This window comes from Manis javanica, chromosome X (assembly GCF_040802235.1).
Source record: "Manis javanica isolate MJ-LG chromosome X, MJ_LKY, whole genome shotgun sequence".
NCBI lineage: Eukaryota > Metazoa > Chordata > Mammalia > Pholidota > Manidae > Manis > Manis javanica.
In genome coordinates this window covers 137,001,376-137,023,348 of record NC_133174.1, presented here as the reverse complement: position 1 = coordinate 137,023,348, position 21,973 = coordinate 137,001,376, and the positions used below count along the sequence as shown (strand labels likewise).

Genomic DNA, 21,973 nt, shown 5'->3' with positions numbered 1-21,973 from the left:
CAGATATATGTTTTCAGAATATGTTCTCTCTTTTCGTGGCTTGGCTTTTCATTTTTTAAATTGTGTCATTCAGAGAGGAAGAGTTTTCAATTTTGAGGAGGTCCAATTTTGTATCCTATCTAGGAAATCTTTGACAAACCCTGGGTGACAAGCATTTTTTCCCCTGTGCTTTCTAGATGTTCTGTAGTTTTGGCAATAACATCTAGGTCTGTGATCCACTTCATGTAAATTTTTGTATATGCAGTGAGGTTACGTTTAGGTGCATTTTCCCATCTATCCAGTTGTTGTAGCACCATTTGTTGGAACACAATCTTGATTGAATCGCCTTGGCACATTTATCAAAAATTAACTGACCGTGCTTGGATGGATCTGTCTTTGAACTACATTCTGTTCTCTGTGTGTCTCCTTGTGCTAAAAATACCACATTATCTTGATTATTGTAGGTTTATAAGTAAGCCTTAAAAGCATGTAACGTAGGTTCTCCAACTTTATTTTTTGTCACAATTGTTTTGCCCATTCCAGGTCCTTTGCATTTTCATATAGGTTTTACAGTTTCTACAAAAGAGCCTGCTGGGATTTTCACTGGGGTTGTGTTATGTCAAATGCTTTTTCTGGAACTATTGAGATACTGTTATGGTTTTTCTTTTTCATTCTATTAATACAGTGGGTTATTTTAGTTGATTTCAAATGTTAAGCCAAGCTTGCAATCCTAGTTTAATTACAGTTGGCCTTAATGTAATATTCTTTTTATATATTGCTAGATTCAATTTGGTTATTTTTCTTAGAGTTTTTTGCATCTGTGTCATGAAGGATATTGATTTATATATTTTTTCTTGGTCAGGTTTTCATATCAGGACAATGCTGGCCTCGTAAAATAGATCGGGATTTTCTCCCCTCATCTTTTTCTGCCAGAGTTTGTGAAAATTGGTGCTATGTCTTCCTTATGTGTTTGGTAGATTTTTGTCAGGGCCTGACATTTTCTTTGTGAGAAGGATTTTAACTACAATTTCAGTTTCTTAAGTAGGTATAGAGATATGAAAGTATGTATTTCTTCTTGAGTGAGCTTTGGTAATGTCTGTCTTTCAAGAAATTTATTTGTGTAAAGTTGTTCATAATCCCTGTAGTGTTTTTAGGATTTGTAGTGAAGTCCCTGCTTGCATTCCTAATATAATTTGTGTCAACTATTTTTTTTCCTGTTCACTCTGGTTATATATAGGTTTACTAATTTTCTTGATCTTTTCAGAGAACCAGATTTTACTTCCATTGATTTTTCCCTCGTGTCTCTCTACTGTTTTTCATTAATTTCTCCATGCTTATAAGGTATCATTTCCTTTCTTCTGTTTACTTTTCAAAAAATTTCCTTCTCTTCCTGGTTTCTTAAGATGAATCTTAGGTCATTGACTTCAGAGCTTCTCTAATGTAAGCATTTGATGCTATAAATTTCCCAAAAGCAGTGTTTTGGCTATATCTCACAAATTTTTGTGTGCTGTTTTGTTACTTTCATTTAGTCCAGAATTTTTCAAATTGTTCCTGTGGCTTATTTTTCTGCTACCTATGAATTCCTTACAAGAGTATTGTTTAATTTGCAAATGTTTAGAGTTTTTTAGATATGTTTTGTTGATTTTTAGTTTAATCTCATTGTGCTTAGAGATTCACTTCATGTGATTTCAATCCTTTTAAATTTATTGAGGCTTGTGTCATGGCCCAGAATCCAGTCTGTCTTGGTGAATGTTCCACGTGCGCTTGAAAGGAATTTGTATTCTGCTTTTGTTGGGAAGAATGCTTTATCATTATCAGTTAGGTTATGTTGGTTGATAGTGTTATTATAATTCTGTATAGCCTTAGTAATTTTCTATGTGTTCTGTCAGTTCCTGAGAGAGAAATGTTAATTTCCAATAAGAATTGTTGATTTTTCTATTTCTCCTTAATATTTTAAAGACTAATATTTCCTACATGTATTTTGAAGCTTTGTTATTAGGTACACAAATATTTGGAGTTGTTAGATCCTCTTTGACAGATTAACCCCTTTATCATTATGAATTCCCCCTATTTGTTCCAGGTAATAATCCTTGTTCAAAAATACACCTTTTATTGTGGTAGGGAGAATGGACCCCCCAAAATATCGAGGCCCTAATCCCTAGAACCTGTGAATATGTTGTGTTTCATGGTAAAGGGGACTTTACAGATGTATTTAAGGTTACAGTATTAGTCTCTATTGCTTCCGTGACAAATTCCCACAGATTTAGTGTCTTAAAAGTACACAGACTTATTTTCTCACAGTGCAGTAGGTCAGAGACGCAGGAACAGCATGGCTCAGTTGAATCTTCTGCTTAGAGTCTCATAAGGCCAAAGTCAAGGTGTTGGCCTGACTGAATTCCTTTCTGGGGACTCTAGGGATTAATTCGCTTCCAAACTCATGCAGATTGTTGTCAGAATTGAGTTCCTTGTGGTCGTCGGGTTAAGGACCCCATTTCCTTGATGGCTGTCAACCAGGAGTCATTGTCAACTTCTGGAGTTTGCCTGCATTTCTTGGCTCATGGCTCCCTTCCTCCATAGTCAGAGCCAGCAAAGGCAGGTTGTTGAGTCTTCAGGTTTGGAATGTCTCTGACTTCACCCCCTCTGCCTCATCTCTCCTCTTTGGTCACATCCCTCTTACTCATCTGCCTTCCTCGTCTGCTTTTAAAGGATCATGTGATTACATTGGACTCACCCGGATCATTCCCTATTTTAACCCTCAGTTGGTTAGTAACCTTAATTCCATCTACAAAGTCCTTTCATGGTCGTACCTGGGTTAATGTTTCACTGGAATAACCAGAGGACAGAAATCTTTGGGAACATCTTTAGAATTCTGCCTACCACAGTTAGGGACTTTAAACTAGGAAAAGTATCCTGTGTTATCCAGGTGGACCCAGTCTAAGCACACGAGCTCTTAAAACCAGAGAACTTTCTCTGGAGCAGGAGCAGTATGGCAGAAGAAGTCAGAAGAACTCCCAAGGGTGAGAAAGATTCAACGTGCTGTTACTGGCTTTGAGATGTAAAGGGCTTTGTGCAGGGATCAGAGACCTTTAGGATCTAAGGGCAACCCCCAGCTGACAGCCCAGAAAGAAAACTGGGAGCTCAGTTCTCCAACCACAAGAAACAGATTGCCAACAACCTGAATGAATCTAGAAGCAGATTCTTCCCAGAGTCACTGATAAAATCCCAGCCAACTGACATCTTGATTTCAGCTTTATGAGACTCTGAGCAGAGAAAGCAACCAAGCCTGTCTGGACTTCTGAGGTACATAACTGTGAGATAATAAGTTTCTATTGTTTTAAGCTGCAGAGTTTGTGGTAATTTGTTAACAGCAGCCATAGAAGACTAACAGATATTAATATAGCCACTCCAACTTTCTTTTGGTCAGTGTTTGCATGGCTTTCTCTGCCCTTTTACTTTTAATCTCTGATTTTTCTGGGTAAAGAGGATTTCTTATAGATAGTATATAGTTGTCTTGCTTTTTTTTTATCCAATATGACAGTCTTTGTCTTTTAATTGGTATTTAGAACATTTACATTTACTGTTATTGTCAGTAAGTTGGGTTTTAGCTACCTTCTTGCTGCAGCCTGGAAACTCCTGCAGCTCCCAGGCAGTAAGCTGCGGTAAATAGAGTTTACTTCCTTCGTTTTCTTTCTTTCTGCCATCATGGTTCTTCGCTGCCTGTTGCCTAATGTCTGAGAAGTAGTTCATATATTTTGCTGTTTCTTGTTTAAGATGGGAAGGAGAAAACCCCATTCCTCTTACTGCATCAAAGCTGGTAATAGATGTCCTCAGCAGTGTAATTTCTAATTAATGTGAACATCGTCTTCAGAAAGTCCCTTTTTTATGTGAAGTATGAGAGAGAGAGAGAGAGAAAGAAAGAGCGAAAGGGAGTGATTTATTCAGTCATGAAAAGTATAATACATGTACCAGAATGTGACTGTATTTGAACATGGCAGCTGCTGCCTTTATAAAAACAGAATCAAATAATTAGTCATAGACAGAACTTAACCATATCTTGGACATGTCAGCCTTTTTCTGCCCCAATGTCACGGTATGGCTAGTTCCTTCTGCTTGGAATGCTTCCTCACCTCATGTCCTTTCCAGTCTGGCAGCTTCCCGTGTACCCTCTGGAACCAGCTCCAGGGTCGTCAGCTCCCTGCTTCCCAGCGCCCTCACACAGAACCTGTATTATTTCCTCTTCAGGCTTCCCGTCTCCCTCCGCCGTAGCACCATTCCAGCACATAACAGGCTCTATTGTAATTATGTTTCTGTGTGGACACCCTCCTACCAGGCAGCCCTGGAAAGCAGGGAACAGGGAATGGATGTTTCTCTTATCCCTAACACAGCGTTACTACATAGAACTTTTCAATAAATAATTGAATTACTGCCTCATTTCATGTGCTGAAAAATTCTGCTGTTACTACTCCCCAATTCATTATCACATATTTATAAAAGTGAATCCTCTTTAATCGTTTTACTTTTCTCCTAGTAAATTCCTCATCTATGCCTGTTTGCTGCTGTTCTCTGTGCTACTGGCCCTTCGTCTGGATGGCATCATTCAGTGGAGTTACTGGGCTGTTTTTGCTCCAATATGGCTGTGGAAGTTAATGGTCATTGTTGGAGCCTCGGTTGGAACTGGAGTCTGGGCACGAAATCCCCAGTATCGGTAATAGTGCGTTATAAAACCCATTGGTCTCTATCCTGAGGCAGTGATATCTTGTTTTTGACTTTTGATAAAGTAAGAACTGTTTTCATTTCTACCTAGCTGGGGTTTTATAAAAACTATAATATAGGCAAACTGAGTTCTGGTCTGAGTTTTTAAAAATCAGGTATTTGATAGGCAGTCCACCCCCACCCCCCAAAAAAAAAAACAGTGTTCTTTTGGGTGCTTAAGTTCCTAGACAGCCCACAAAAGCCTGTGTAATCCAAAAGGCATCCAAAATACAAAACTGTTATACCACACTGGACTAGGAAGTATAAAACTGTCATGTTTGTAGGAGCAATTTTACAAACCAGAGTTTTATTTCTGGTCTTCAGGGATATGCCCTTCTGTTTCAGCCCTGGAACTGGGGTTCCCCTTTCCCAATCTCCTAGTCCTGGGTCTTAGGACTCTTAGCAGTGTGGCGGAGGTAGCTTGCCAGTGAGTCTCTGAGACAGGGAAAGATGAAGCCCAGATGCTCTGAAGGAGAGCAGAGCCTTCGGGGGCCAGGTAGCGGGGGGCAACATGACCTTCAACTCCTCTGTGCCTTTCTTCTTGGATGCCTCAGCTGGTCCATGATATTAGAGTTGGCTCACTCCACTGTGCAGGCTGGTGCTGCTGGGGCCTCTGAGATTCTCTCCTCTCTCCCTCGCAGAGACTGGAACTTCAGAAAGGAAACGGGGTGGTGGGGCAGAATTGAGCTTGGGGGACTATTCAAAACCTTCACTAGGAAGATGAGGAGTGTGCCCTAAACTCAGGTGTATTTGTCAGCAAAAGGATACATCATATGTGTTCATCTTTATTTGAATGAAACATCGCAGGCCTTCCAAATGCATTTTTAAATATTTTCCTGATAGTAGCCTTGTTATTTTTCAGTTGCTGATCTATTAAGTTCATGCTTATGATACCTAAACAGCTAATTAAACTGATTTAGTTTAAGAACAATTTTAACTGCTCTTTGATCTGCAGGCGTTAATTCATCCTAATGGAAAAGAAAGGAAAGAGCACCTGACAATAGTTGCCATATATTCTTGAAGTATAACCCATGCTTATTCATAAAGCTAGAATTATAGTAGTGCATGGAATGTGATTTACATGGTCTTTAATCCATTAGGAGATGAGGATGATGAGACTTAAGGGATGCTTGTCAGTTTTTAGCAGTAGATGCAACCAGCTTGAATAATTGTGGAAGTAGTTGAATTTAAAGTTATGAGCAAAAGTGTTTATATGCCGTCAGGGAAACAGTTACTGGCTATTACCTCTGAGAATATCCTTATACACTTAACACTTTAAGTCTGGTTTGGTTGTAATGTTCATGTGTTGTCATGTAACAGTTCTTTGATATTTGAAAGCTTGTCTATGAAAGATTCAGGTTACCTTTCTACCTGATTTTCCTTCACTTTTTGTCAAATTTACAAATGTAGTTCGTCATATCAACAAAGTTGGTATTTGTCCTGGACTGCTTGCTTAGCATGGAAATTCGGAACTGAATGTGTCTTCTTCCTTGTCCATGTCCCTTTTTAGAGCAGAAGGAGAAACATGTGTGGAGTTTAAAGCCATGTTAATCGCAGTGGGCATCCACTTGCTCCTGTTGATGTTCGAAGTCTTGGTCTGTGACAGGATCGAGAGAGGAAGCCACTTCTGGCTGCTGGTCTTCATGCCGCTCTTCTTTGTCTCCCCGGTTTCAGTTGCAGCTTGTGTTTGGGGCTTTCGACATGACAGGTCACTGGAGGTGAGAGTTCATATATTTAAGAATGTTATAAAAAGTAAAATCTTTTGGTCAGTTATGGTATTGTAGATTTCTTGCCCTTTGTTAGATTGACCATTAACTCTAGATCATGGTGTATCAGGGGACAAAACATAATGGCAATAATCATGTTTCTCTTCCTTGACCAAGAACAGGGGCTTTGTACCCAGGCCGTCAGGCTTCTGCCGGCTCCGTGTCTTTTCTTACCCACCTGTACTAGCCTTCTCGCGAGGAACAGACTGATAGGATGGTGGGAGAAGTTTATTGTAGCGGAGCTGGCTTGTGCAATCATGGGGGCTGGAAGGTCTGAAATCCCTAGGGCAGGCCGGCAGGCAGGAGCTGATGTTGCAGTCCTGAGGCAGAATTTCTTCTCCAGGAAACCTCATTTTTTGCTCTTAAGGCCTTTGAACTGATTGGATGAGTCCCACCCATGTTGTCAAGGATGATCTCCTTTACTTAAAGACGACGCCTGAATCAGTGCTTGATTCGATGACTGGCTACTTTATAGCCCAGCCAAACTGACACAGAAAACTAACCCCCACACCACCTCAGACCCCAGATCTAGCACTTCAGCTGCTCACTGACTAGCTTTAAGCCCTTTTTTGCTTAGATAAAGGGGATGCATAGATGAATTAAAAAAAGACAGTACTGGCAATAGTAATACTAGTGATGCAAACAATTGCAGATCACATTTATTGAACACGTAGCACATGCCAGGCATTGGGCTAGGCACTTCACATACACTGGCATCTTATTAAAGATTCACAACCATCCTGAAAAGTAGGTGTAGTCGCCGTCCCTGTTTTCCAGAAAGTAATGTGTTCCTGTCCACTCCTGGAAGGCAGGGCCAGTAGCCCCTTTCAGCCAGCGTGACTCCAAAGCCTGGGCACCAAACCACGTAGAAGCTGAGGCCCCCCAGCCTAGACAGACAGGTGGAGTGGGGGACAGATGCTGGGATGTTTGGTTTGAGCTGTGCAGGTTCAAGTAGAGGAAGGAGCCCGCAGTTGGGCTGGAGGCAGCATAGGAGCTGGGGAGTTGCTCATCGTATGGGAAGCTTGAGAGGAAGGCACTGTAGACAGGGAGGGTGAGGGAGCAAGTTCCTATGGGAACCAGAGTGAACAGGACCCTGAGCACCAGGAAGGGCTTGGCCTTGACCAGGAGAGCAATCCCTCACCTCTGGCGCAGGGCCAGGGGGTGCGAAGCGCACAGGTGGGAATGGCTGCTAGGCCCCAGTGACTCTGGGCGGATAGTCGCCCTAAGGGCCCACTTCCCCTCCGCGCACTTCCCCAAGCCTTCCACAGTCAGTCACTTCGTGCCCCGCCCCGCCCTTACTGGAGGTATGCAGAAGTCAGGAGGGACTGTGATTCAGAAAAAGATGTGTGAGAAGACTCCTCTGGAGGAGGAGGATGGGAGCATGATTGGAAGCACCGAGCTAGCCCCTCTTTCCCCCCATGTAGCCGGTAGCTGCCTGTCTGCATGGCATCCCTTCCCGCCCCTTCCTCTAGCAGTCACTGGGGCCCTTTGCCTGTCCTGGGCAGGTCAGCCACATGCTTGCCCCAGACCCTCTCCACTTCTGCATCCTCTGAGCATTTGCTCCTGAACTAATGCACATACTCTCTAGTAACTTCCATCTCTCATCTGAAAGGGAAAACAAAAGGACAGCAGCAAAGCCCTCTCAGCCTCTGGTTGTTATCACAGAAAGGCTCCCTGACCCAGTGGTGTGCTGACTCTGTGCTCCCTGCCTAGCTGCTGCACACCCTGGGGACTGGCACTGAGTGAGTGCCCTGTGGCTGAGTCCAGCCTCTCCAGGCCCCCCCTTTCCTGGCTACTCTGTACCTCCTGACACTCCTGGTCCTTTTCCCCCGTCTGCCCGCCTCTGTCTCCAGCACCATTGCTGTTTTCTTCAGTTTCTAGCCTTGGTGTTTTCTATCCTCACTGTGTGTGCTGCCTATGAATGGTGGTGTTGACACTTCCTGTCTCTATTGCTGCTTGTGAGCTGTCGCCTCCTGAGTTCACATTTCTAACCTCGGATTTCCGCACTAGCTCCAGACTCGTACGGCTTCCCCAGAGTCTGTGCTCCCTGTTCTGTTTAGGGGCATCTCTACCACCCAGACAGCCTTCCCTTTCACTTCCGCTGCTTTGCATGTTTTCTCTATTACCTGAGCAAATGAAGTAAAACTAAGCTTTAAAAATCATTTGCAGAAGCTCATTTGCAAAATCACTGAGCTCAAACATTCTAGATATTACATATTTGGCTCAGCACTTCTCAGTGGGTAAGGGGAAGATGCTATTGGCCTTTTGAATAGGAAATGTCTAGTTGAACAGGGCTGTCTTGTGCATTGCAGGACACTTAAGCCTGACCTCCACCCACTAAATGCTAGTGAAGGGGCGTCCCACTCAAATCTTTGTGACATACAGTGGTGCTCCTGCACGATTCTTAGCCTCTTCCTGCGGGGAGCAGCATTGCCTGGGTTGGAAAGCACTGAGAGAGTTAGACCTAAGTATGGCTGGACAGAAGCTGAGGAGGAAGTTGAAGACAACCGTAAAGATTTGGCACTTTGCTTCTTGGGAAGGGAAAGCACATACAACAGCTAGGGCTGCATAGGGCAGGAAGCCATATTTTCCTAATTCAGAGCTATAGAAAGTCAGTCGTTCATAGGGTCACATCCTTGGCATTCCTACCTATGACAAGAAGCATTGTGCCATGAGTTGAGCTCCCTCTTGGTTCCTGTGCCCCAGGAAGAGGAGCTCCAGCACTTGCTGGGCAGTGACTGGGGCTAGGCCTACACAGAGGTGTGAAGGAAGAGCCAGGGTTTGCCAGGATGTCCTGTGCAGGTAGGGAAAGGAATGGAATGGTCAGACAGAGGGAGTAATACAAAGGCATAGAGGCAGGATGAAATCTGTCATGTTGAGTCAACTATGGCGGCTCAGGTGTGAGTGGAGCAGGGTTTTGCAAGATGCAGAGGGTCCTGGAGGTGGATGGTGATGGTGGCTGCACCAGCTATATTGAATGTACTTGATGCCACTGACATGAGCAATTAGAGATGGCAGGATGGTAAGTTTTCTGTTACGTGTATTTTACCACAAGAAAAATGCCTGAAGCATAAAGTAGAAAGGAGGGGATTGTGGGAGTTGGGGGAAAGGGAGGCTGTGGTAGAGGGATTGGGCTGTGGGTCCAGACACTCAGTCCTTAGAGCTTGTGCTGAGCTGCCCCAGGGCACTATAGGGAACTCCTGGGGCACCACGGGGTACTGGACATTTTGAGTGAACAGCAGTAATACCTGATATATATGGGGACATCGTGTGAACTAACTCCAAGGAGCTTACGGTTTTGTTATTAGTCACACTACATTCCTTTCAGTGATGTTGTAGAAGCTGTGTTGTGGGCAGTTACCGTGGTGGGAAGATAACACTGTGCAATAAGCTGTATGGGGAAAATATAATGAGAGTAGATGCACCCTGAGAAATGGTGTAGTACCCAGCAAGCACATGCGTCCCCTTAGGAATTAGCTATGTTTATTTAAGATTGGAATAACAATAATATTATTATTTTGATTTATGTAAGTTATTTTTAAGTTTGGATCTCGTTACTTAAATCAGTGGAACTGTTAGGTATTTCTTTTGGCCCAGAGGCCTTTGAAAGAATTGCAGAGTCACTAAATGCCCTGTGAACTGAGAATTTAGGGAAACTGAGCCAGATCAGACGGCTGCATAGGATTTTCATTGCTGGGGCACTGGTGAGCCATTCAGGAGCAGCACACAGTGTGACCTGAAGGAAGCCTGGAGGGCATTTGGGAGCAGAGGACTTTGCAGACTGGAGGCCACTGGGAGTGCTTAGTTGGCTGGTGATGAGGAGGGCCTGAGATGGCAGTGGAGAGTGGGCAAGGAGATTCAAGAGAGGTCTGGATGGTAGAGAAGGCAGGACATGGTGGCCGAACGTGCTGGGCAAAGGAGTAGAAGCTACTTCCTAGCGTCAGGGTTTGGGTAGCTGAGGCATTATGGTACCTCACAGTGAGACAAGAGGCTGGGGGATAGTGGCAGGGTAAAGGCGTAAAAGGGTGTGTGTTGTGGGGGTAATGAACTCAAATTAGGACTGGCATTGTCTGAGGCACCTCTGAAGAGCTGGGTGTGGGCCACAGCTGGGTCGGAGACAGAGATTTGGGAACCAACTAATGGGAGGCAATGCATGCCAGGTGTGTATGTCTCTGTTGGGGGGAGAGGAGACTGAGTGTATGGCTCCGATGAGTATCTCCATTTAAGGAGAAGAAAACGAGACTGAAAAGGGAGTGTCAGAGCACCAGAGGAGGGCAGGAGCACACTGGGAGCCTAGAAGGAGTGGGACTGGGCAGCAGTACAGGTGCCGCACAGACATGCCAGAGGCGACCAGCAGCCTTGATAAAAGCAGTTCCTGGTGGCCATGTGGGTGAAGGCTGATCGCAGCACACGGAGCTTGGAGTGGCAGGGGAGGCCGTAGGCGCTTAAGTATCCATGATACAGCTTGGTAGTGATGGAAAGACAGAGCTAGGGCTAGGAGGGGACACGGGATGGGAGATCATTTGGTCTTGTGTTGTTTTGTCTTTAAGTTGAATTTTCTGCTTCTGGGAAGATCAGTGGGAAAGATAGGGTTCAAGATGCAGTCGAGAATCTGTAATTGATGTTTTGATGTGACAGGGCCTTGAGGAGCCGGAAAGGAAAGGGTGGGATGCAGGACCAAGTCCTGGGTTGGGTATAAGAAGAAAGTATAGGGACGATTAGGAATAAAGGTGTTTGTGGATAGGGGCAGGAAGGAAGCCTGGGGAGTCCACTGTGTTGTGCCTTTGTTCTTGGCGAGCCCGGAAACAAGAGCATTGCCTAGGTGAGCCTAACGGGCAGGGCACCGCTGAGCAGAGGGGAAAAGGCAGGAGGCTGGGGCAGGTTTCTCCTTGGCACAGCTCTGTTTCACTCCTCTGGTGCTGAAATTTGGGGGGTCCCAGTGTGACTTAATAAAACTTTTACTATATTCTAATTTGCATTGCCTTTTAATATATTAACCAAATAATTGCAATGTTGAATATAACTTTTACTTTAACTGATTCTTCTCTTCATTTTTAGTTAGAAATCCTGTGTTCTGTCAACATTCTTCAGTTTATATTCATTGCCCTAAGACTGGACAGGATCATCCACTGGCCCTGGCTTGTATGTAACTTTTTAAATCCTTAAGTAAACTTTTTTGTTGTTATTATAAAAGTAATCGGCTCCATGATGAGTAAAGACAAACCTCATCACTTTTGCCAGAAGTCTTTGATAAAACATTCATAATAATAAATATTTTTCAGGCACCCATCCTACATATTCAGGGTGCTGTATCTGGAGAGAACAGTAATTGGGTTCAAAACTCCCTGTTGTGATATGGAGGGAACAAATGTGAGTAAGACGAAAATTTTAGTATAAGGTACAATCAGAAAAAAAAAATAAGGTATTATGAATGTTTTCTGTTAAAGGTGAACAGAGGGGCTTTTCCAGTCCCAGTCCCATGCGGGGGTCCCAGCAGATAAAGCAAGCAGTCCGGTTGCACATTTCCCATGATGAAAAGAGACCAAGCAAGGCTGTAACGATCACCAACATTACACCCACAAGGGGCATGCCACTAAATGAGAGTCTGATCACAGAAGTGCCTTAGGAGGGGGTACACAGGAAAGGGCTGTGCTTAGACTCTGCAACAAAGCCTACAATCAGGAGCTCCGAGGTCCTCAGGAGGATTAAAAAAATTGCACAGCAACCCGAGGCATAGGTATAAAAGTAAATGCGAAACCAAGTATTAGAAGAAAACATGGGAGAAAATCTTTGGGATGTATGGTTTGGTGACGAGTTCTGGGAAATGACACCAACAACATGGTCCTTAAAAGAAGCTCAAAACCGAAATGAAATTACTGAAAAGACAGGCCTGAGACTAGTAGAAAATATTCGCAAAGCACATCTTTGACCAAGGACTTGTGTCCACATCCACAACCCCTAAAGAGCTCTCAAAACTGAAAAACCAAACAACCTAATTTTAAAATTGACAAAAGACGTGAACGGAGAATCCACAAAGCAGATATACACACATGAGAAGGACGTCATTACCAGTGCTGGAAGGCAAGTGGAAACCAGGATGAGGTATCAGCACACTCATCAGAATGGCAGATAAAATAAAAGCACAGTACCGAGTGCTGGGGAGGATGCACAGGGAATGGGACACTTGTGCATCCCTGGTGGGAGCGCCAAGTTGGATAGACACTCTGGGAAATGGTTTGGTGATTTCCTATAAAGTGAAACATGGAGTTACTATATGACCTAGCAGTGCTAATCTGGGTATTTCCCCTAGAGAAATGAAAGCATACAGCTAGAGAAAAGTCTGCATAGGTGTTTATAGCAGCTTTACTTGTGGTAGCCCAAAGCAGGAGAACACCCAAATGTCCCTTTGCTGGTAACTGGGTAAGCAGTTTGTGGTGCCTCTATCCAGTGGAACACCACTCAGCCAAAGAAAGGATTGGTGCTTGGTACATGTAACCACATGGATGAATCTCAGAGGCATTCTGCCGAGTGAGAGAAGGCAGTCTCAGGTGACATGCTGTATGATTCCATCTACATCACACTCTTGGAAAGACAAGTGCACTGAGAGAGTCCAGATGAGTGATTGTTGGAGGTGGGGTGATATGGTGAGGGGGCAGCATGAGGGAATCTTACGGGGTGACGGAGTTGTCCTGTGTCCTGTGTGGGGCTTTGCAGATCTACCTGTGCATACATGAAAAGTCACACAACTATACATCAAAAGAAAACAGCCAATGTTACCGTTTGATAAAGCAAGACCAAAGGGTGATGGGCATATCCAAGGGGGCAGTGCAGGAGGGAGAAAAGATCATGCAGAGTCCCTGGTGAGGCCCCAGGACTTAGCCTACATGCTTATGTGGGGCGAGACAAGGGTTTGCTGATGCTTGAGTGGCAGGCAGAACCCACGTGGGTGAGGGACAGGGACTGGGGAGCAGAGTCCTCCCAGCATCAGTGTGCAAGTTAGCAGGGGCCTATGCAGCCTGGGCAGCTGAAGTTTCCAAGGAGAATGTGGCCAAAGTGCTCCTGGGAGACTGGAGAAATGGCCTGTGCAGAAGGTGTGGCAGGGTGAGATGGAGCTATGTGCACAGGGTGGCAGCGCTTCCCTGTTTTGGGGGTGGGTGACGGGGCAAAGCCAGTGGGGCAAAGTGCAGGCTGAGTGAGATCAAGCCTCAGGCAAAGCAGCCGCAGGGCTCTTCACGCCAAGAGTGACCCACAACAGGGTACCTCCTGGCCGGCAGCATGTCCTACAGTGAACACGCTGTGTCCTCATCCCCTTGCTGTCCTCACAGCAGCCCCGGACCAAGGGCTGTCCCCGTCTGCACTCACACTGTCCTAACTACAGAGATCCTGCATGGGCTTAGCTGGGCCTCCTTTGAGATACTGGGACCCAGACTAAAGATTCTTCTTCTGTGCTTCCCTCAGGTTGTGTGTGTCCCCTTATGGATTCTCATGTCCTTTCTGTGCTTGGTGGTCCTCTATTACATTGTGTGGTCTGTCCTGTTCCTGCGCTCCATGGACGTGATTGCAGAGCAGCGAAGGACACACATAACGATGGCACTGAGCTGGATGACCATTGTTGTGCCTCTGCTTACTTTTGAGGTAAGCTGTTGGCGGCAGAACTCCTGAGGCTCTGAAGCCCACCCTCCCCTCTGACAGCGCCTGGGGAGCCCGCCCACCAAGAAAGTGTGACAGTGGGATGGGAGTGTCCCTTCTTTTGGGGGCTTGGGGCCCATCAGGAAGTGCACCTTTCCAGCCATGATGTATGGATGTGTACATGTGTGCATCTGTATGTATCGATTTGTCTCCTTTGAGAAAGAGGAAGTTGGATGTCATGTTTTCGTATTTGAGTTCTGTGGAGAGTTACAGAATGGGCACTGTGGGCTCCTTAGAACCAACACCAGGAAGAGTTTCCCACAACAATCCTGGCGTAGGAAACTTCCCAGGTGGACGAATTTTGCTTAGTCCTAGAGACAGATATGAAAGCTATTGTCACCCTTTTCCCTGGAATAGGGGGTTTCATTGCTCTCCTATGGGGCTGACTTTCCCCCTTGTGAAGCCTGACGAGGGGGGCGGACTGGCCTCAGACATTGTTTTCAGATGCAGCATTAATGGAGCCGCCACTATTTCTCTTTCTTCAGATACTGCTGGTTCACAAACTGGATGGCCACAATGCGTTCTCTTGTATCCCAATATTTGTCCCCCTTTGGCTTTCCTTGATCACTCTGATGGCAACCACATTTGGACAGAAGGGAGGAAACCACTGTACGTACTCAGCATTTCAGAAGCCCTCAGCCTGTGGGTGTGGGTGGGAATGCGTGTGGCCCCAGCCTATGAAATGAGGAGCCGAAGGGCCCCAGTGAAGGAGTTTGTGTGGGAAAACGGGCTGAGAAAGGTGTGGGGTCTTCCAAACGGAGGATGTGCTGTCAACCTTGCTTGCCCTGCCCTGCCTCTGCTATTTGCGGTAGGACTGATGGGGGCAGGTGGCCTCTCTGAGCCCTGTCCCCTCTGCCGTGACATGGGGATCGAGATGCCTCCTTCCCAGGGGCTCCTGAGAATTGGATGAAACTCGCCGTCACCCACCCACACCCAGCTCTGGAGTGATCCTTCGCGAGGCTCCCTTCCCCCCTAGACTGCTCCTTTGCGTGTTGCTTTCTGGAAGCCATGGCGCAGGGATTGTGCCCCGGAAGAGCCAGCACTGAGCTGTCTGTTGTTCCTGTGGCACCCAGACAGGAAGAGTGGGCCTTGGGGAAGTAGCTTTGAGGAGGCCTCAGGAGCTCAGGTGGCCTCCTGGCCTGGACCAACACATACCTGCCAGCCCCCTGGATTCCACAGGGTGAAAGAAATCTTTTTCTTGGATGACGTTCTCTGTCATGCATGAGTTTATCCTGGGCAGGGAAGACTACAAGGTATCAACGTAGTCTAGGCACCACAGGTATCTGAGACTCACTGGAGCCATAGTTCTCAAGCTCTGGAGCACCCATTGAATCCCCAAAAGGCCCTGTGCCAACTGAGCGCCCCACCCCACCCACAGTTTGATTCAGAGGTCTGGCTGGGACCAGGGATCACATCCCTGACAAGGCCAATCCAGGAACCGGCCTGAAGAACCACAGAGCTTCAGGTCTTCTTGCCCTCAGTGGGTAGCTAGGCCTCACATTGTACTTTACATAGTACAAGTAAAATTTTTCATTTGGGGAAGAAAAGTAACATGAAATTCAGTGGAAGCTATTGTTTGAAAAAGTACATTCTTCTTTTTCAGGGTGGTTTGGTATTCGCAAAGATTTCTGTCAGTTTCTGCTTGAAATCTTCCCATTTTTGAGAGAATACGGAAATATTTCTTATGACCTCCATCATGAAGATAATGAGGAAACTGAGGAAACCCCAGTGCCAGAACCTCCTAAAATTGCTCCTATGTTTCGGAAGAAGACCAGGGTGGTTATCACTCAGAGCCCTGGCAAGTATGTCCTCCCGCCTCCCAAACTAAATATTGAAATGCCAGATTAGATGCCACTTCCCGGGACAGAGCGTAGAAGGCCGGGACACACATTCTCTTCTACCTTTGCCTGTTTGTTCGCCCCACCCAGGACTGGAATTGGCGCTGGGTCTCCGGCTTCCTCCCTCTCGTGTCTTGTTTGCATTCAGTGCCTCCCAGTGACTCACCATGACAGGACACTCAGGTGGCAGGTGACCAGAAGGCAGTGTGGTGTGGGGTGTGCGTCAGAGCATGTGGATGTGCTGAAAGGAGCATGTGTGTGAGAGGGAAGCCAGCTCCCTCTAGGGGGGCACCTGAGCAGCTGGCTCGGACCCGTGGGAGGGCTGAGCAGGCAAGAGAAGGGACTTCTGCGTGGCTGGTTCTCCAAGTGCTGAAGTTCCCATCGAAGGTGTTAATTGAAAACGTCTCCCCACAGAGCTCAGTTTCTCCTACTGTGGTGTAGTGGGTAGAAACTACCCATCTGCCCCTCTGGCACCCCATGTGCATCCACACCCTCATTCCTGTCCGTGTCCCCGCCGTGGAAGTAGTTTCTCTTTGGGCATGCCGACAGTAGTCTTCAGTGGCCCCATCCGTGAGCCCTTTCTCAAGGAGTGACTCCGTGCCTGTATAGTATTTATACAAATATTTTAGCCTTGTAATAGGCCGTGTTAAATCCTAGTTCTGTGCAGTATATTCTGTTAAAGTATTTTTTTACAAGCTTGTATTGTAGACATACGTCTTCTCTAGCAGAAGTAGACGCAGGTGTCACTGCCATTTCCCCCTTGAATTTCTCCATGTGCATAGGAGTTGCTCCTGCTGAAACAGCCACGATTAGCAACAAATGGTTTGTGTGCTTTTCTAGCATCCTGGGGAAATTGGCTTTGCCAGAAAACTAGAGCACAACTTGAAACTGGAATACTGGAGGCAGGTGCAAAGACTGGAAATGGCCAGCAGAGTCATGTATATGCAAACATCTGAGGCTTTTGTCTGTCCCCGTCAACACCACTTCCAGCTGGGCCTCTGCCGTTACATAGGAGGGAGTTGCTCCATGAACTGGTGGTACAGCCATGCGTGAGTCAGAGGGAAGAAAGCAGAGCCTACAGGATAAGGCTGTTCTGCGTAGGAACACGAGGTCATTTTTAAAGGAGTGTCAGAGGAGCACTGACGTTCTCACCCAGGAGAGCAATGGTGGGTTTAAAGCAGGCAGTGCTAACGTGTCTAAACCAGGCTCAACTGGTGTCTAACGCATACACGACCACCAGCTCCCAGCAAGCCTGCTCTGCTCGGGGGAGATGAGGGGCGATCGGGACGATGCAGCCATTCCTACTTGGTGTGTAACAAATGTAACTCACTCTACTATTTTTGCTCCCGTCAGCTGTTCAATAAACTGCTTCATGCGCACTGTGCGGGTCTTCCTTAGAAATTGGCCCTGGACACCGAAACTATTTTCAGCCATGAAAAGGCACCTCTAGCTGCCTGCCACAAGTGGCTGAGGCATATGGGGGTGCTTGGATACTTCTAATGAGTCTAGGTACAGCCTGAACACATGGTATGCAGTGGGAAAGAGGTGTCGTGGAGGTGCTCCCCTTGGCTGGGGAATGCCATGCCACAGTTGTCACGGCTTGGGAGCCTTAGGAGAGTGTTCTCGGGTTCCAAGGCAGGGCAGTCGGAAACCGAAATCAGTTTCTGAGCAGTCCTGGGCCATTGCCTGGTCACACCAGCAGCTGGCTGAGTATGGCTTACTTTGAAATAAAACCTTCTATGGTTTCTGTCTAGCTCACCCTAGCTGCCTCTGTGTTTGAGCAGGCGCTCGGTGGAGGTGGCATTTCAGCCCATGGTTGGCAGCAGTTGACAAGTCTGTCACCTGTGGGTGACAGAATGGCTTGCTGTGGGTAGCCCACGGCCACAGATGGATCACTTCTTAAGCTCATTAGATTTGAGACGTGCCGTTGGACAAAACCGCCCTTTTCAGTAACCACAATAGCTATGACTCAAGTGTCAGGTGCCTTACTACCTGCTGCACAACCCAGTGAACCCTCAGGCCCCCATGAGGAGATGCTACTGCTGTGGCTCCTGTGAGGACACAGAGGCTGAGAGAGGTTACGTGGTGGCCCCAAAGTCAGGCAGCTGGGCAATGGCATCACACACTGCCTGCAGAGCCCTTGCTCCCATGCACTGGGCCAGAGTGCCTGGGCCCTGGGCTGACAACGCCTCGAGTTTGGAGGCATATCTGCTGCATGGCAATCTCTGGAACACCACTGAGCCCCACGCCTAGAATCATTGAATGTGTGTGTGGGTGGGGGCGTCAGTGGGGGTGGCCCTGTATGTGGAGAGAATGTGCTAGAGAGGCTGCCCTGCCTGGCCGCCTCTTACTGAATGTCCCAGCACCACAGCCCAAAGAAGGATTGCAGAGCTCAAAGCCTGGGCACCAACCAGGATGGGCATCCCCACAGACGTCGGTCAAGGAGAGTAAGCTATGTGAGAGGCCGATGGCATGCCTGACAATCTGCCCAGTGGACATGGGGGACGGCATGTGCATGCTGAGGAGAGGCAGGAAGGTAGGCCGCCTCCTCTTCCTCCATCTGCCAGGTGGCGATGGGACACTTAGCTGACCCACTCCCAAAGCATCAACCTGCCATGTGCCTTCTGGTGACCAGTGGCACCAGGTGGATGGTGTCTGAGGGCGCAGTCACTGCTCTGGCCAGGAAAGGGTTAAAAGGATGATGTGGCTCTGCCCTTGACCGTGGACACCCGTCCTGGACTTTGCTTAAAAACGTCTGTCTCGTTCAGGGCCCTCAAAGCCAATGGACTCAAAGGCGCTACGACCTTCCATCAGGACACCAGTGTGGGTTGGCTGGGCCCCAGGAGGTGGAGGAGAAGACAGCTGGTGGTTTGCACCCAATGCTTGCACTTGGCGTGTTACGTTAAACCCATATACGAGGGTCACCTTGCCCAGCTCAATGGCCAGGATGTCGGCGAGCTGACAGGTGGACCGGGTATCCTGACCCTTTCTGAGGTCACTTGATAGCTGTGTTTTGATGCTAACCCCACGCAACCTGAGCCCCTATGTGACATCCTGCACTGTACTGTCATGAAGAGGTGCTGCCAGCCACGCTTCAGTCTCATGTTCTCACGTTCGTCCATTTGGTGGGACAATGAGGGGACCTGTATAGGCATCTATGAGAAACTTCCAGAAGGAGATTTTGGAGTGGGACAGCTGGCACAGGGTGTTTGAAACAGACTGTATGAAGAGTTTCACCCACCAGCTTAACCTCTATGGATTCAGCAAAAGTGCATAAGGAACTTCACACATCCCATCTGCCTTCCGAAATTTTTCATGGACAGGAGATCTGTCTACATCCGGAGCAAGGTAGGGGCGGACAGACCTCCCAGGACCTGAGCCACAGGGCTCTGGCGGGGTGGGATGGGGTGGGGGGTGGAGTCCCAGGCCTGTGTCTGGGGTTGGGGGTGGGGGGAAGCAGGGAACCAGGTACCTGTGTGTCAGGAGGTGCTGATGGCAGCCAGGAGCTGGTACGGGGACAGTGCTCAGAGGGTGCCAAGCCTAAGGGGGCGCTCCATCAGGGGTGGGGGGTTCATTTCACGTACAACGGGACTCCGGAGGGAGCACTGCTGTGTGGCATATTTCAGAGTAGATCCTAACATCACATCACAAGGAGAAAAGCCTTTTTTCCCCTTTTCTTTTCCTTTTTGGGTATCTATGTGAGAAGAGGGATGTCAGCTGCACTTAGGCCGTGGTGATCCCCTCACAGCACACTGAAGCCCGGTCAGTGCTCTGTACGCCTTACACGTGGTGCTGCACGTCACTGAGAGCTCAGTGAGACTCGGCCAGGTTGCAGGGATACTGTTGAAAGTCCCATATCTTCACGTCCTTCTGCTCAGGGACAGGTGTCACCGGGGGTTTGTGTGACCCATCACTCCCACAACTTCCAACTGAATCTCTGGTGGGCATGTAGGCCCCGTCCTGTGAAAGCGCAGCATCCTCTGGCTGCTCTCGTGGCAGCGCTAGCCCCAGAGCACTTTTTGAAGCCCAAGGAGGGTGGAATAAACACTGCGCCTCCCAAGGTCGGGGACCCCTGGAGGCTAAGAGCCTGTGACTGCCAGCAAGGGGGCGATTCGGTTGTCAGCTGGCACCCCTCAGAGAGCTGCCGCATCTTCCTCACTTCCGGTCTACAAACGCCTAGTCCCCTCACCGCATGTGTGCGCTTACCCCCTAATGGGCCAGTTGGAGCCATTTTTCAAGGGTGAGTCGTGATCCCTAGGTTAGAGAGTCTTGAGGCCATAAAAGCGGTCACCCAGCTCCTGGTTGGGGGTGTGCCCTTCACCCAAGAGGCCTCGGGACTGCTGGAGACAGTGGCAGGGGCCTCAGGACCACTGGAGACAGTGACATGGGAGTCTGTCTGGTGGTTGCTGGTTTCAACCAGCTCCTTTGTGATGGGGCCTTCTTTTTCTCTTTACATCTTGAACCTCAGGTATAGTTCTACAGCATCCTGTGTTTCAGAAAGACTGCCCTCACCTTGTGCAGACGAAGAGGAGAGTGGGTGTGAAATCCTCATTAAGGCAGATGGTGAGGCAGCAGGAAGCCCTGGGAGTTACCCCCGCACCCCAGCACCTCCAGCCAGCCAGCTGCAAGATGGCCTTCCCTCCTCTAAGGAGGACGGCCAGGAGCCGCCAAGCACATGAGAGCCAGACCATCTGCCCACCCTGGCCAGGAGCGGTTCTGCTCCTCCAGCCATCCTTGGGACGGCAGCCGAGGCCACTGTGCCGGTCCTCAAAGAGGACGTGGCAGCAGGCCAGCCGGCCCACAGTCAGCCTGAAGGGGCCCAGGCGCCCGTCACTCTCTGGGCAGATGAGTTCCCCTTAGTTGGCTGTCCCCTGCCTTCCACCCAGATGAGTTCCTTCAGGCCTCTGGTAGGCCTTGCTGCTGAGCCTCCCAGGTTTCTCAGTGTGCAAATCACACAGCACCCCATGGCTGAGGGGCTACCTTTGGGCCACCCCTGAGTGCCTGTCATGGCTGCAGGACCTGCCACGTCTGTGATGGGGATTCCTCACCACGCAAGTCCATTTCACTGCTGGATTCGACCGTTTGGCAGGAGGGAAACGAGAGAGTAAGGGGACGCCCTGGGAAACCACAGCCCCACGTTCCGCAGACAGCAGGAATTGGTTTGAGTTGGTTTAGGCCCGCTGATGGCCTAAGTCTTCTGCAGGGCCTCTGGCTGATGCTCTTTGTTTCCAGAGTCACCGAATGTCCGATGGGGTTGAGAATCCAGGACATCAGGCTCCTCTCGTCCTCCCAAGAGGAAGTGTGTCTGTCCACGGCGCTGTCTTCCGTCTAGTTGAAGCAAGGCGGTATGTAGTCTCAGCCTCCCTCGACCTCGACCAAGCCTCCTCAGTCCCACAATTCCACCCTGGGGCCTGTGGGCGCCAGTCAGACGGTCCTTATTAGGTACCTGCTGAACCCAGGGCCCTTTGAGAGAGGAGACTGGTTTGCTCTTCAGTGCTGCAGAGGTCTCAGAGATGACCCTCCGTGTGTGCTACCGCCGCATGGGCCCCGACCCCCAGCCCCGCGACTCCCGCAGAGCACTGCTGACTGGGCTCCGAGGACAGCCCCCCGAGGGGAAAGCGATGTCGGTCTTGGCCTGCCATGGCTTCTGCACAGCCCTGCAGCCATGGAGAAAGCGCCCAGCCCCGGGTGGCAGGCCCCACGGCCTGGGGGCCAGCCTCGGGGCCTGCCTGGCCGACTGACCTTGCCTGCCTGCCACCCCCTCTTTTGGGCCCTCCGTCCTGGTGCCCTGGGTGCCCACAGGAACAGCCCCCTTGCTGGGCCCCCTCCCCCCGGGCCCCAGGCGTGGCCCTGCGGTTGGTTTTGCAGGGTGGGTGACAGAGGGGTCACGGAGTCTTGCTCAGTCAGGGTTCTGGGGTGTCCTTACCCCACTGCTAACACAGGGCCTAC

General features: G+C 48.5%; 1 protein-coding gene across 4 annotated transcripts in view; it reads left to right on the top strand.

Moving 5' to 3' along the window:
• The window catches only part of TMEM185A (transmembrane protein 185A), a 43,135-nt gene that overhangs the window by 20,798 nt on the left and 364 nt on the right, over window positions 1–21,973 (top strand). Inside the window, exons 1-8 of one of the 4 annotated variants that reach the window (XM_017668392.3) lie at window positions 2,322–3,279; window positions 4,508–4,684; window positions 6,242–6,449; window positions 11,556–11,639; window positions 13,956–14,132; window positions 14,672–14,795; window positions 15,790–15,988; window positions 18,793–19,260. In XM_017668392.3, the coding sequence (XP_017523881.1) occupies window positions 4,626–4,684; window positions 6,242–6,449; window positions 11,556–11,639; window positions 13,956–14,132; window positions 14,672–14,795; window positions 15,790–15,988; window positions 18,793–19,027 (1,086 nt within the window). In that variant the 5' untranslated portion in view covers window positions 2,322–3,279; window positions 4,508–4,625 and the 3' untranslated portion in view covers window positions 19,028–19,260. Of the gene's footprint in view, window positions 1–2,321; window positions 3,280–4,507; window positions 4,685–6,241; window positions 6,450–11,555; window positions 11,640–13,955; window positions 14,133–14,671; window positions 14,796–15,789; window positions 15,989–16,864; window positions 18,769–18,792; window positions 19,261–21,256; window positions 21,370–21,973 lie in introns of those variants that run through there. The other 3 variants (XM_073228013.1, XM_017668391.3, XM_017668393.3) reach the window with 3 other exon arrangements.